Source organism: Panthera uncia (genome assembly GCF_023721935.1).
Source record: "Panthera uncia isolate 11264 chromosome C1 unlocalized genomic scaffold, Puncia_PCG_1.0 HiC_scaffold_4, whole genome shotgun sequence".
In the NCBI taxonomy this organism is placed as follows: domain Eukaryota; kingdom Metazoa; phylum Chordata; class Mammalia; order Carnivora; family Felidae; genus Panthera; species Panthera uncia.
In genome coordinates this window covers 53,554,421-53,570,263 of record NW_026057585.1, presented here as the reverse complement: position 1 = coordinate 53,570,263, position 15,843 = coordinate 53,554,421, and the positions used below count along the sequence as shown (strand labels likewise).

Here is a 15,843-nt window from a genome sequence, read left to right as displayed (position 1 = left end):
CAGTTCCAGATTTCAAGTTATATTGCAAAGCTGTAATAATCAAAACAGTGTCGGGGCGCCTGGGTGGCGCAGTCGGTTAAGCGTCCGACTTCAGCCAGGTCACGATCTCGCGTCCGTGAGTTCGAGCCCCGCGTCGGGCTCTGGGCTGATGGCTCGGAGCCTGGAGCCTGTTTCCGATTCTGTGTCTCCCTCTCTCTCTGCCCCTCCCCCATTCATGCTCTGTCTCTCTCTGTCCCAAAAATAAATTAAAAAAATATATATATATAAAAAAAAAAAAAAACAGTGTGGCACTGACACAAAAAAATAGACACACAGATCAATGGAATAGGATAGAAAGCCCAGAAACAAGTCCATGATTTTATGGTCAATTAATCTTTGACAAAAGAGGCAAGAATATGCAATGGGAAAAAGACAGTGTCTTCAATAAGTGGTGCTGGAGAGCTACATGCAAAAAAAATGAAGCTGGAACACTTTCTTACACCATACATACTGGAAAAAAGACTGTTACAAACTGAAGGGCTCCAGGTGCCTTCACGCCTTTAGCCAGACTTTCCAATGTCCTCCTAATTCTCGGTGGGGCTCCAAGGCTCAATGGGGCTTTTTCCAATCCTCCCTCTTAATCAACTTGGAGAAACCACTCTCCAGATTAGGAATGGATCTCTCTACCCTTATTGATGTTGGAGCTATACTCTCAATGGTTAACTCCACTGCCATGAAACAGCCCCTGCCTCCAGGTACTAAAGCAGTTCAAACAGTGGGGGGTCTTTAATAAACCTCAACAGGTTCTTGTCTCTGAACCTATTTCCTTTTGTTTAGGTGCTTTAGAGCTACCGACCCTTTTCTTATTTCCTCTGCCCCTATTCATTTATTGGGCTGAGATTTCTTAGAAAAATATTACGCTGGAATTTCTTTCTCCCAAAAGGGGGAAATAATTCTAAAATTTGTTGGAGGAGTAACCAAAATAGCCAATCAAATTAAATGACCCTTTGACATCTTTAATTTGCTCCATTTCTGATGGCACTATAGCTGAGTCTGGGGACAATGATCACTCATCCCTAGTGGATCAGCTACCATCCTCTTTATGGGCAAAATCTTCAACTGGTGTTGGTAGAATCTATATTGCACCTCCCATCAAGATTCAAACAGATCTCTCAAAACCTTTCCCCAGAATTAATCAATACCCTACAGTCTTCCAAGGCATCAAGTCTGTAAGATTACAAGGTTCAGTGCCTTATTATCCCTTGCACTAGTTCCCTGCAATACTCTTAGTTTACCTGTGAGAAAACCCAATGTCCAAGCATACAGGTTTGTTCAGGACCTCTGAGCAATAAATAACACTGTTATTCCTCAGCACCCTGTTTTTCCTAACCCCCATATGCTGTTCACATCTATTCCCACTGAAAGCAAAGTTTTTACTGTTATTCAGCTTTGCAGTGCATTTTTTTTAGTATTCTAGTTGATAAAGATATTTTTGCTTCCACTTGGGAAGAATGGTAATACACCTAGACAGTTATGCTCCAGGGTTACACAGACAGTCATTCTTACTTTTCACAAACCTTAGTTTGCTCAAACCCAGGTTTGATACTTAGGACACCTGATCCTGAAATTAAGGACTACATTTGGATCCAGGAGGTCTTCAGGGCACCCTGAACTTCCCCAAACCTAAAACAAAGCACCAATTATGAGACTTTCTTGGACAGGCTGGTTGCTGTTGAAATTGGACCCCAAACTCTTCTTATGACTCACTCTCTATATGCTTTACTAAAAAATGACAAATTTGATCCTCTTATTTGGAAAGATTGGGAAGACAAGTTTTGGGGACTTTAAAGAAAAGTGTAATAAAGCCCCTGCCTTCAGACATCCTATTATCAACTTCCCTTTTTCCATTTTGTGTATGAGAGTGAAGGGAATACCCTTATTCACCCTAAAACATGGAGACTCTCACCAACTCAAAGGGTATTATAGCTAACAAGTAGACCCTGTAGCACAGGGCTATCTTCCTTGCCTCAGAGCCATTCCTGCCACTGCCTTTTGGTTAAAGCCACTGAAGGAATAGGGATTCCCCTTTAATCATCTTTGTGCCCCATGCACAAGAAGCCCTCCTTAATTTTCATTACACTCAACACTTTTTAGTCATCTCATCTCCTATGAAATCCTCCTGTGACTGCTCTGTATAGAATTTTCTCACTGTAGTAACTTTAATCTTGCTATTCTCCCCTTCTTCACTGACAAGACCCCTCACGATTGCTGAATGCTGACAGATCATCTTCTGACTCTGCGTGACAATTTATAGGAAACTCCCCTAACCAATACAGACTTTTCATGGTTTCCTGATGGTTCTTATTTAAAGGATGAAAATGGTAAGTATGCCGGGTATTGTTATTGCAACTCCCTCAAAGTCACTGAGTTAGCACCTTTACCTCTGGTTACTTTGGCCCGACAGGCTGTTATACACCCTTACTCGAGCTTGTACCTTAGCCAAGGGTAGAATTGCAAATATTTATACCAATAGCCCGTATGCCATCAGAGTAGCTAATGATTTTGGAAGGTTATGGAAACAAGGTTGCCTTACCTCCAATAGGGATAAAATTAAAAATGGTTCCTATGTCTGAAATTTATTAGATGCCATACTTTTGTTGGCTTCTCTATTAAGGTCCTGGGCATTCTAAACTTGACTCCCTGGAGGCCAAAGGAAGCCACCTTGCTGACATTTCTGCCAAAAATGATGCTCTCAAGGAAACCAATAGTCAAACCTCTGTCATGGTCCAAAGGGACGTTCTCTTAAATGATAATTTTGAAAAACTGACCAAAGATATCCAACAGTGGGCCCCAGAAAAGGAAAACAATTGGAAATCTAATAATTCTTGGTTTGATAAAAAGAGAAAACTCTGGCCTGGACCAATTAGCAACCTGGCCTTACCAGAAATCCTAAAGTTTCCACTACTTACCACTGTGCACACATGAAATCATTGGTCTACTAATGAAATAGTAGTGTTAATGAACCAATATTGGTGGGGATATACCAATAAGGTCACAAAAAGTGCCTACCCTCACTTGTCTCACCTGTCTAAAACACAATGCAGGGAAACCTGTTTGCATGGCTCTCGAACACTTTAAATTACTTCACAGGCCATTCAATTTTCACAAATGGATTTCATACAGCTTCCCCATCTCATGGCTATAAATATGCTTTAGTCATGGTTTGTATGTTTTCTCACTGGACTAAAATTTTCCTTTGTAGACTGGCCACTGACTCTTCTCTGGCCAAAATTCTGTTAGAAAAAAATTATCCCTACCTGGGGAACCCCTGTTGAACTTCAGAGCGATTAGGGAACCCATTTTATCATTTAGGTACTTCAACAAGTCTGTGTTGTGTGGTCAGTTTTACACCACTTTTATTGTGCATACCATCATCAATCCTCAAGCTTAGTGAGACACACTAATGGCACTATTAAGACTCAACTGGAAAAATTTGTAGAAATCCTTTAAATACCTTGGCCTAAACCACTGCCTTTGTTCCTTCTAAAGTTCAGACTCACTCCCTGGGGAACTCATAGACTTTCACCCTTTCAGATAGTCACAGAACATCCAATGCGCTTGGCTCATGATTCTTTTGATCCACAGTTGACAAAAGGAGATATACTTCAATATCGTAAAGTCTGTTTCTATTAAAACTAACCATGCTTTGGTACAGCAATCTTTTCACAGTGCACTCACTCCCAGGAGATGAGAAACTTAAGCATCACACCTTGCAGCTTGGAGATTTCATCTACTGGAAAAAAACAGCTCCAGAAAGACTCTCTTCAACCTTGCTGGAAAGGACCCCTATCAGAGAGTGTTAGCCAACCCTTGAGCTGCCAAACCTGAGGGAATGGACTCTTGGATTCATGTGATACATCTAAAGGAAGCATCAAACCCTGACTGGACTTGCATACCATATGATCAGAAAGATTTCCTGGAATTGAAGTAGACAACATCCGATGTGACAGTTTTCCCAAAATGTCCGGACCAGGCCTGTTAGAAGATTCAGGATTCACAGAAGAAACTCTTTTTCATCAGGACTATTAACTGACTCTGGATTCTTGTCCAAAATTCATGGCTTCTGAATTTTCAACTTGACTGTATTATTAATAACACATTTGGTTCCAACAGTTCTTCTGAGATAATAATACTTTCTAAAGGTCTTTAAAGTTTCGCTGTTTTGCCACCAACTATTGTTTCACGTTTACACCTGCACTGTATCTCCCCAAATGCATTAGGTTAATTCTTTCATGTGCTCTTGCAGGAATCACCATTCTGCTTTCATAACCACTTTGAGTAGGGACTTTCAGGAGGTATATATGTCTCTGGGTTTGCCTCCGTATGGGGAACTCTTCTCCCCTATGTTGGAACAAGTGCCAATAAATATTTCTGGTTGCCTACTTTCAGACCGAGTATCCTGGTTTAGAACCATCACACAATTTGGCATTGTCATTTTGATTCTGTACTTACTGCCTATCAAATCTTTGTGAAAACAATGTACCCAATAAGATTATCTCCAGTGCTTACAATCTTGATAAGTATGGACTACAGACGGTAATTGCCTGAGAATGCTCCCTACTACCCCTCCCTGTCACTCAAATTTGACCTCAATAGGTTTCCAATCTATATAATTCCCCTCCAGAGTGTGACATCACCCAGGAAAGATCTTTCCTGGCACTAAGGGTCAAAAGGCCAGCGAATTAAGAAAACCTCTTTTTAATTTTTTTTAACGTTTATTCATTTTTTGATAGAGAGAGACAGAGCGTGAATGGGGGAGGGGTGGAGAGAGAGGGAGACACAGAATCCGAAGCAGGCTCCAGGCCCCGAGCTGTCAGCACAGAGCCCGATGCGGAGCTCAGACTCATGGACGGTGAGATCATGACCTGAGCTGAAGTCGGACACCCAACCAACTGAGCCACCCAGGCGCCCCTTTTTAAAAATTTTTAAATGTTTATTTATTCTTGAGAGAGAGAGACAAAGTGTGAGCAGGGGAGGGGCAGAGAGAGGAGGAGACACAGAATCCAAAAGCAGGCTCAAAGCTCTGAGCTGTCAGCACAGAGCCCGACATGGACCTTGAACCCACGAACTGTGAGATCATGACCTGAGTTGAAGTCAGATGTTTAACCAACTGAGCCACCCAGGCACCCCAAAAAACCTGACTCTTGATCAGCGATGACTTTGGAGAAGGATCTTGACCAAAAGGAAGAAATGTGAAAATTAATAAAGGGAAAGCCCACTAGAGTTGAATACAGAGGACAGAAGGGGAGGCTACAAGGGGTACTCAAACCCTGAACATTGGTTATAGGAAGAACTGTCAACTACAGTGTTACAGCAAATAATCAGCACACAGAAAGAGACAAGTGACATACACTCGGGAGAATCAGAAAAGACTGTTTATTTCGCACTGATGCCAGCCCAATGTAGTCACCTTCAAGGGTTGAGCCCTGAGCCCTGGCACTGGCCTTCTTTTATGCCTGGCTAGCTTCTGGGTACTTGGAAACTTTCTATCAGCTGCACGGGTGGGCAGGAATGCAGGGGGCTCAAGGAAAAACAGGGGGTGGGGGAGGGGCACTATCGATTGTGCTATGTGGGCAGTTGGCTGATGCCAGAGGCAAGCAAGATTACAGAAACCAAAAGCATGCAAGGGGGGGTATCCGGCCACGGACATCTGGCTAGCCTTCTTTATGTGCTCTTGTCGGCTTTCCTTCTCACTCCCCCCTCTTGATTCTTAAGCTGCTGTAGCACTCTTAGAGAAATTCAGTTTGTGGGGGCTGGGGAACCCCTTGCTGCCATGGGAAGAGGGGCAAAGACCGTTCTGGTTCCTTTCTGCTGGACAGGGACATCAAAGGGAGGAACGCGATAGCTAGGGTTCTTCGCCATCCAAAGGAATACCAGAAGAAATTTGTATACTCCACTGGGTCTTATTTCAGTATCTACCTCCAAATCTTCGAAGGGTGCCTGACCAGTGTTGGATTCCCATGGGCTCAGTAGGGCCTTATTTGGTGTTATTTTGAGTGCAGAGGAGGCACCTTGAGAGACTGAGGCACAGAAGGACGGGAGCCAAGCAATTACACAGTATCAGCTCAATAAGGTTTCAAGGGCAGTTTTTCCTACATGGATGAGCTAGCTCATGCTGTTGGAGACCCACCTGGTGGGCTAGTTGCTCCAGTATATGGACCATTTGGTCTGGAAGTATGCACCATCCTTTTTTGGTCTGGCTTCCTTTTTCCTGTTGTACCCATTTTGTTTCTTGGATTGTGTACCTTGGGGAAGTTGGCAGTTCTAGGACCACCATGATTTTTGAGGGTGTTGTTTGTTCTCCCGCTGTTTGTTTAGCTGCAGCATCTGCCTGTTGGTTATCTTCCGACACTGAGTCTTTTTCTTGTTGGTGTCCTTTGCAGTGGATGACTGCTATCTCCCTTGTTCCCAGGCTGCCCTCAATAGTTTTAGGATTTCTTCCCAATTTTTTCTTTTTCTCCTGCAGTCAAAACTCCTCTTTCCTTGTATAGAGCCCCATGTATATGTAGAGTGGTGAAGGCATAGTGCAAGTCAGTATATACGTTGGCCTGTTTGTCTTTACTGAGTTCTAGTGCTCTCATTAGGGCCCACAGTTCTGCTCTTGGGGCTGACCAACCTTGTGGAAGGGGCTTTGCCTCTATGACCTCAATATCAGAGATGAAGCTTCTGCTGTCCGTAAACAGGATGAGTTCAGGATTTGTAAGGGACTGTCTGATAGATTGGGTCAGCTAGAATAGACCTCATCAAGTACCTCTAGGCAATCATGCGCTTGGGGCCCTGCCACAGTGGGCAAGAAAGTGGTAGGATTTAGGGTTTTTATGGCTTCTAATTTTACTCATGGGTTTTCACATAGTAGTCCCTGATATTGTGTCATCCGAGCATGAGTTAACTAACCAGTGTTGCCCCCTGGCATCCATCAGGGTAATTAATAACTGAATGGGGAACTTTAACATTTAGATTTTGCCCCAACCTGAGTTTGTCTGCTTCCTTGATTAAAAGTGTGGTGGCTGCCGGAACCCTAAAACAAGGTGGCCATCCTGCCGCAACTGAGTCAATCTGTTTTGAAAGGTATGCCACTGGTTTCTGCCAAGGTCCAAATTCCTGGATTAGAACCTGCAAGGCCACCCCATTGTTTTTATGGTTGTGAATGCCTTTTCTTGATTAGGGCCCCAGACACTCTGGAAAATAGTGTGGAGATTCCTCAAAAAATTAAAAATAGACCTACCCTATGACCCAGCAATAGCACTGCTAGGAATTTACCCAAGCGATACAGGAGTACTGATGCATAGGGGCACTTGTACCCCAATGTTTATAGCAGCACTCTCAACAATAGCCAAATTATGGAAAGAGCCTAAACTGATGAATGGATAACTGATGAATGGATAAAGAAATTGTGGTTTATATACACAATGGAGTACTACATGGCAATGAGAAAGAACAAAATATGGCCCTTTGTAGCAACGTGGATGGAACTGGAGAGTGTGATGCTAAGTGAAATTAGCCATACAGAGAAAGACAGATACCATATGTTTTCACTCTTATGTGGATCCTGAGAAACTTAACAGAAACCCATGGGGGAGGGGAAGAAAAAAAAAAAAAAAGAGGTTAGAGTGGGAGAGAGCCAAAGCATAAGAGACTCTTAAAAACTGAGAACAAACTGAGGGTTGATGGGGGATGGGAGGGCAGGGAGGGTGGGTGATGGGTATTGAGGAGGGCACCTTTTGGGATGAGCACTGGGTGTTGTATGGAAACCAATTTGACAATAAATTTCATATACTGAAAGAAAAAAAAAAAGATTAGGGCCCCAGAAAAGGGATGACCTTTCTTACTCCTTTAAGTTTTTTTTATTTACTTTTGAGAGAGACTGAGACAGAGCGTGAGTCGGGGAGGGGCAGAGAGAGAGGGAGACCCAGAAGCTGAAAAGGGCTCCAGGCTCCGAGCTGTCAGCACAGGCCCAGATGCAGGGCTCAAAACCATGGATCGTGAGATCATAACCTGAGTCGAAGTCAGATGCCCAATTGAGCCACCCAGGCGCCCCCCTTCCTTACGCCTTTAATGTCTCGTATAGAGGTCTGGCCAACTCTGAGAAGCCTAGGATCCATATCTGACGGAATCCTTCTGCTCCCAGAAACTGGGAGCGGACCTGCCCGCAGGTAGTGGGAACCAGAATGGCACAGACTTCCTGTTTCCTTTCGGCTCCCAGCATTCGTTTGCCTTGGGTAATTTTGAAGCCCAAATATTTAATTTCCTGTTGGCAAATCTATACCTTTTTCTTTGACACCTGGTATCCTGCCTCTGCTAGTAGCCTGAGAAGGGCCCCAGTTCCCTCCCAGCATTGGGTCCGTGTGGGACTGGCTAGCAGGAGATCATTCACATATTGGAGGAGGACACATCCTGGGTCCTGTCTCAGAAACCTGGCTAAATCAGATGCCAGCGTCCCACTGAATATGGTTGGTGAATTTTTGAATCCTTGTGGCAATCTAGTCCAAGTGAATTGTTCTTTTGCCCCTGTGGTAGGGTTTTCCCATTCAAAAGCAAATAGGGATTGGCTGTTAGGTGCTAGCTGGAGACAGAAGGCGTCCTTTAAATCTAGACATGTGAACCATCCTGCCTTAGAGGGTATGAGTTTTAGTAGAGTGTATGGGTTAGGCAACCCTGAATGCAGGCTGATGACTGCTTCTTTAATGGCTCTTAGATCCTGTACAGGGCGGTAATCATTTGTCTCAGGCTTTTTCACCAGCAGCAAGGGAGTATTCCACGGGGACTGGCATCGTTTTAGAAGTCCCATTTGAGTAGCCTGTCCAAGTGTGTCTGGATCCCCAGACGTGTCTTCCGTGGGACCATTTATTGGCGTATTTTGACAGGTTGGGCCCCAGGGATTAGGTCAATTAATATCGGGGTGGTTTTTTGACCAGTACATTCTTCCCATGGTATCGTCAGGGACAAAGTCATGGGTTGGGCCTTTTCATTTAGGTGCAATTGCATCTGTCCATCCAAAATGAAGGCTATTTTTGCGCCCATCTTGGCTAGGAGGTCTCTACCTAACAATGAAACCAGGAAGTTGGGTAGATACAGGAACTCATGAACTATTTGGTGACCTTCCAGCTGGCATTGTTGGGGACCACAAAATAGCCTCCGGGTTTGCATCCCAGTGGCTCCTATAATGGTGACTTCTCGACCCAATAGAGGTGCCACCTTGTCACCACAGAGTGTTCAGCTCCAGTGTTGATGATGAAGTCTATTGTCTGGTCCCCTACCTTCATTTTGACCATGGGCTCATGGGGGCCCAGTTGGACAGAGCCTGGTCTTTGATAATCAGAGTCTGCTCCTGCCAGTCCGATCTGGTCAGCTGAGGCTGACCAAGTTGGGATGTCCATCTCAGATGTCTAGTTGTCCATCTGGTACCTGAGACTGGAGCTATTTTCTGGTTTCAGTGACAATTTTTCGGCTCTTCTGTGTTGAAGAGGGTGAGCAGAAGTTGCTTACAGTTGACTCAGGCAGGGTGGTAAGTCTGGAATATAGATTCTAGGAGATCTATCATTGCCTGTGGCTTCTCAGAGTAGGGCAGCATGTGGTGTCCCCAGTTGAGGAGGTCAGTAGTACAGACCAGTTGGTAGCAGAAAACTGATCCCCCCCTCTTGTAGGGTCCCATTGCAGCCTATTCTCTGGGGACCCCTAGTCTCCTGCAATGGCATCTGCATTGCCGTTGGGGCCTTGGACCTGGAGCTACAGACCTAAGGTGTCCCTATCAGTTCAGGTATCCCTGGTTGAAGCAGACTGGCTCCTGGCAGAAGCAAGACTGACAGGGGGTGACTGTCAGGCAGGTGAGGTTCCCCTCCCTTGATTGATGGGGCCCTGGGGGCATATGGTGGTAGAAATGGAAGGACTTCTGAATTTTCTTGGAGGATGGGGGGTGGGTTTTTTTTTTCCTGCAAAGTCTTCTTTCAGCCTGCGCCACTAAGACCTTACATTGTCCCTTACTATTAATGCAGAACCGGATCCAAAGAGGTTTGACCTGGGCTATTTCCAGCCATTGGTCAATGAATGGGACTTGATTCGGATGGCCAGGGTCCCCTGTAATTACCTTATAAACAGCTCAGATTGTGGGGACATCTAGGGTGCCCTCAGGGGGCCAGCTTACACTGAACATAGGCCATTCTGATTCACAGAGCGTGCGTAATTTCCCGGGGATGGGGTGGGGTGTCAATTTGACCCCATAGTCACCTGAAAATCCCTTTTTAAAATTCTTAATCATACAATCCAGAACAGTTGGTTTTGAGGAATTTTCCCCCATCCTGGTATCCTAAATGGGTCCCTCCCAACGTATGGTGTAGCAGGACAAATACGAGGGAAGAGGTTGTTTCCTTCACCTGGCTGCTCCCCTCACAGGTATTAGATGCCTCTTAACATTGGCAGGTCAGTATAAACACCTGACTTGGATCAGGCCCCTGTGGACCTGATTCTGCCTCCAGTCATTTATGAGGTCTTCACAGAATGGCACGGTAGGACACACTCAGGCTCCGTAGCCAAAACCGTGGATCACGGGCACTCACACATACATTCAAACAGATTGCACACTTCCACCCAGGGCTTCCCTGTTCTATGCGGGGTGATCAAGTTCCCCTTCTGCCTCAGGGGCTGGCCTGAACTCAGTCTGAAGTCCCTGGGGACACTTACCGATCCGACGTCCTGGAACAGGCCTTTTTGTTCCACCTGGAGTCCGTTTGAGCGCAGCGGTGGCTGACTATTGTCGGGCCCAGCGAGGGTCGGGGTCCAGTGAAACCACCTGCGGCTCCCCCTTCCTTTCCATCGCAGGGGCCCGATATGAGTGGCTTCTCCGCTGGCCTTCGACAACGGTGGCTCAAGAGGCCAGTGCGGCTGTCGGCTTCCAGGCCAACACTTGGCACAAGTGACAAGCGACACGCACTTGCACCGGTTCCGGCCTAGGGGAGGCACTTCCAAAAGCTGAGCGCGAGCTCTGGCGCTGGCCTTCTTTTATGACTGGCTAACTTCCGAGTACTTTGAAACTTTCTATCAGCTGCACAGGTGGGTGGGACTGCAGGGGCTCAAGGAAAAAGGTTGGGGCGGGGGGGGGGGCACCACCAGCTGTGCTACGTGGGCAGTTGGCTGATGCAAGGGGCAAGCAAGATTACAGAAGCCAAAAGCATGCAATGGGGGTTATCCGGCCTCGCACATCTGGCTTTCCTTCTCACAGACCCCAATAGAATAATTTCAACACGAAAAATCATTAATTACAGGTCTTAACAGAGAAAGATGTACACTGCGTCTCCTACATGATACAGACCACTCCTGCAACTAAGCCAACGAGAAACCGTCATCATCACCTTGAACCTGAATTGGCTGTTCACCAGCAGACTTTGGGTCAAAATAACCCCTCCCACCTTCCTCCTCCTCCATAAAAGAACTTCTCTCTTTTGTTGGACTTACCTATGGTTTTGCGTGCAGCGAATTGCAATGCTTTGTTGTTTTAGAATAAACCCATTTTTTGGTAGTAAAATAACAGACTTTTATTTTTAACAACATAATATCTACTCTTCTTACTCATAGAGGGGCCCAAGAAAACAACCATGGGTTGGCTCAGGGTAGATACCTACGGCATTTCGACATTCAGGAGAGCACCACTGCGGGATAAAAGGAACTGAACAACGTCTTCCTAAAGCAGTTTCTCCGGAGGGAAACGCTGGAATCTGAAAAGCGCGGGCCTGCGGGCGCCAGACGCTGTGTCACACACAAGGTGGCCCGCTGGAAACACCCTCCCTCTCTACGAGGGATCCGAGTGTTTGAGGAAAGCGGGGGGTGGGGGGAGTCTAGCTAAGGACCTAGGACCTCATCCAGTCCCTGTCAGTGCAGCAGAGTACCCTCTCTCTCCACACTGGCCATTCCAGACCCCGACAGATGAGCGGCACAGCTGTTTCTGTCCTCTCGGGATTTACCGCCCTAGATTTCTACCCGGACTGTTTGGGGAGGTGCTCTGGTTCTTATTTCCGGTGGCGGAGAGGTGCCGTTGCCATGGCAATTAAAGTAAAGGCCGAGGTCTGTTGGGCTGCAGTGAGGGGATCGCGGAATCCGTGGAGAGAATTGCCTGCGCTTCCTCGTTTGTGAGCTGGAGTTAGGTAGCGAACAGCTCGCGGTCTCTGTCCCTGCGCCGCGCCCTGCCTCGCTGTCCGGCTTCCTTTTCTGTCACCTTTTATTTCTCTGTCCTACTAACTCTTGGTCCGTGTGTACCTCAAATGTACCCCGATACGCAGTTTTGTCGTCGTGAAATACAAAAACAGAGAGGTTGCCCGCGATCATCTGTGAAATGTATTTCACGGTGTAGGGCCGGCGACTGGGCGGCTCTGTTTTCACTTGGCCCTTTAGAAGCCTTAGGCGCTTGTTAACAGTTTATTTTTCTTGGTATTGTGTGGCGGGTTATTTATGGAGCCGTTTGCTACAGTGTGCTCTCTAGGCCCCTGTGTTGGTCTCGCGCTGGAGTTTTAAATGAGGGAGGTTTCTAAGCCTGAGGGGTGCAGTTATATATTTATCTAAGCTTCCGTTTCGTCTCTCGTCACAGAAAGGGAAAGAATAGAATTCTGGAACATTTGTACTGTGGGATTTCCACGTGAGGGAGTCACCTTATTTGGAAAGAGTATTCGAGGACGAGCCTAAAAAAATACTTAAATTTTAAAATTGCTTGCTGCAAAATGAACATTCATTCTTCCTTTCTTATTGGAACAGTTTTTCACCCCCCACATTTGTGAGGAGATGTGTGCACGCATATGTGTTTAAAACTGATGCTTAATTATAGTGATATCAATTTGCAGTAACCAGACTGTGACACCACATCCCTATGGGGTCCTTCTAAATCTGGTGTAATATGAAAGTGTCAGGCAGGCAGTCTGTGTATTATAAATAGGGTACTTCATCCATGATAAGCGATTATTATCTTTCTTTCCCAAGTGTAAAAGACCTATATAATTCAAGAAGGTGCAAGTGATTTAGGCCTCCTGAGTAAGAATCCAATGAGTCCTGAAGGGGACCCTACCTGTGTCGTCTTATTGTTGAACTTGAAATATTCAATTTATTAGGTTGGAATGTATTTTTAGAAGTCAAAGCTGGGTAAAATAATGTTGGAAGCTGTTAGACCACCAGCACGATTTAGCGCCTCACAGTAACTGTTGTACAAGAAGCCTTCATTCACGTTAATAAAGAAGAAACTGTTATCAGAATTTACTGCCTCTTGTTACTGCTAGCTGGGTGACATCTCTGTCCCTCAATTTCCTTATCTGTAAAAGGGGCAAAAAAATACTTGACCACTGTAATAAGGATAAATTAAGATGTATGATAGTTCTTTAAGCCTTATGAGCAGAGGTGCTATATAACGCCACAACGTTATTATTAGTGATGAATGCAGTAAAATCTCACAATAATGCTATAAATGGGATCTTAAAAATTGAGTTATTCAAAATGTGGGCCTACATTATTGAGATGTTGCTGGAATGACCTCGTTGATCCTGCTGAGGTGAGGGATGCCAACTGCCAATCACATGACATCCAAATTCTCCTTGTTGTGGAGTTCATACTTTCTACAGTTTATTTAGCACTTATTATGTGGAAGGCACTGTTCTGTATGTTCCCCGTGTATTATTCAGTCCTCATGACAACCCTATGAAGACTTAACTTCAGCTATCTTATTTTGAGAGAATAGATGTGTGCTTTTCCTTTGCTGTATGATACTTATTTTGCATTTATATTACATCTTTGCTTTGGCTTTGTTCTTTTGGCTCCCTCATATACATACATATATTTTTCTTTATATATCATCGTCTTATATATAGTTGATTTCTAAATATACATGTATGTATAGCTCATATATATGTATGTATACATGTTTATTTACATGCGTATAGTTTATATATATGTGTGTGTATATACACACATATATATAAATTGCTGAAGGCTTGTTCTAGTTTAGCATGTGATAATACAAACATATGCATATTATAATATTGGACTTTTCCCTGCATATGAAACCTTTAATGCCTTGATTTCCTCTCCCCCACCCCCACCCAGTTTGAGAGGCAAGGTTACATTTGCATTTTAGGGGATTAACACTGACTAAAATTTTAAAATTATTTTCTAATAGAATGGCCATCAGTCCAGGAAGAGATGCAGCTTTCTCCTGTCAGAAGTCAGCACTTTCAGAGAGTCTGCGAACAAAGAAATTTCCACTAACTGAAGAAGAAATATTTTATATGAATTGTAGAGCTGCCTACTTAACTGTTTTTAAAAGCAGCTTAGAAAACATTATTTCTAAAGAACAACTTTACTTGGGTAATTTTTTCTTTAAAATTTAAGTATTTTGCCTTATTTGTTGAAAGGTAATAGATCAGAAAGACAGGAATAAGAATTACATTGCTGAATCATTCCAGTTTCTTAGGGAAGCTTGAACAGTGAAACTACATTATGCTATTGTGTGATTTTATATATTTATGTATTCTGGTAGCTTCCAAATAAAGCATTCAATGTTTATACAGACTAGATTAGTATTTTTTTAAGTTTTTAAATTTATTTTGAGAGGCAGGGAGAGAATTCCAAGCAGGTTCCAAGCTGTCAGAGCAGAGCCTGACATGGGGCTCAAACTCACGGACCATCAGATCATGACCTGAGTTGAAAACAGGAAACACGAGTTGGATACTTAACCGACTGAGCCACCCAGGTCTCCCTATATTAGTATTTTTAAGGCTTCCATCAATTACTTGCATATATATATATATATATATATATTTTTTTTTTTTTTTTTTTGAAAGAGTGCATGAGCAGGGGAGGAGCAGAGAGAAGGAAGGAGAATCTCAAGCAGGCTCCACACTATCAGCACAGAGCCCAGTGTGGGGCTTGATCCCATAAATCCTGAGATCATGACCTGAGCTGAAATCAAGAGCAGAGTACTTAACTGACTGAGCCACCCAGGCACCCCTTAAAAATATATTTTTAAAAATTCTTATTTGGTACTTTAAGATTTATAATAATAGAATTTAAAACATTTTGGCATCTGAATCACTAGCCTGAATTTGACCTCTACTGAGGAAAATGTAAAGAATATGTAAAAATGGGTTGAATGATTACAAAAAAGAAATATTAGGGAACAGGTAAAATTTTAAAAGAGAAGTGTGCTGTTTTTATTTTTTGGGGAGGGAGGGAGAGTTGGTCTTTTTTTTGCTTCTTTCCATTATATGTAAAATTTCTCTGGTTGCAAATATCCATCAGTCCAATGAATTTTGTCCTTGCCAGATATGTCAAATAATTTGGAATTCTTTACTCTTGAGTAGTAAACAATAGCCGATAACACTGAATACTCCTGTAAGTTTCATCAAGGCTAATAACTTTATGGATAGAGAAACAGAGTTATCTTGCCAACTTTAGGTTTCCTTAAATAAAAATTCTGACATTTTTGCAACAGTGTCTTGGGTTTGTATGCAATAAGATCTCTATTTGAGGAAATCCATATTGGGGAATATGAAAATTGAAAAGATTAAATTTATATATTATTATAAGCTATAATTTTAGGTTTTTTCCTTTATTCTTTTGGATGTCTCTTTGTAATGTTGTAATGGTTGAGTTCAGATAATCTAGATTTTTGAAAAGTCGTGTGACCCAGTGATATCTCTTTCTTACTATGTCTTTCATCTATATCTTTCTGTCATTTATGCATATAACATGTGCTATGACATTCCATTTCAAGGTTGGACAGTGCAGTACCATTGCCAGAGCTATAGAGTTCCTTTTTTCCCCAACTTATGAATA

The 15,843-nt window shown here is 43.7% G+C and overlaps 2 protein-coding genes across 3 annotated transcripts in view; one reads left to right on the top strand and one right to left on the bottom strand.

The window, feature by feature from the left end:
- The window catches only part of ITGB3BP (integrin subunit beta 3 binding protein), a 71,382-nt gene extending 60,004 nt beyond the window's left edge, over positions 1–11,378 (bottom strand). The window contains exons 1-2 of the mRNA XM_049618869.1: positions 11,334–11,378; positions 10,717–10,982 (exon numbers count right to left, since the gene is read on the bottom strand). Of these exons, the coding sequence (XP_049474826.1) occupies positions 10,717–10,982; positions 11,334–11,378 (311 nt within the window). The remainder of the gene's footprint in view (positions 1–10,716; positions 10,983–11,333) is intronic.
- Positions 11,379–11,654: 276 nt separating this feature from the next.
- Positions 11,655–15,843, top strand: part of EFCAB7 (EF-hand calcium binding domain 7) — a 47,814-nt gene continuing 43,625 nt past the window's right edge. For both annotated transcript variants that reach the window (XM_049617052.1, XM_049617053.1), the window contains exons 1-2: positions 11,655–12,173; positions 14,186–14,373. In XM_049617052.1, coding sequence (XP_049473009.1) covers positions 14,187–14,373 — 187 coding nt within the window. In that variant the 5' untranslated portion in view covers positions 11,655–12,173; position 14,186. The remainder of the gene's footprint in view (positions 12,174–14,185; positions 14,374–15,843) is intronic.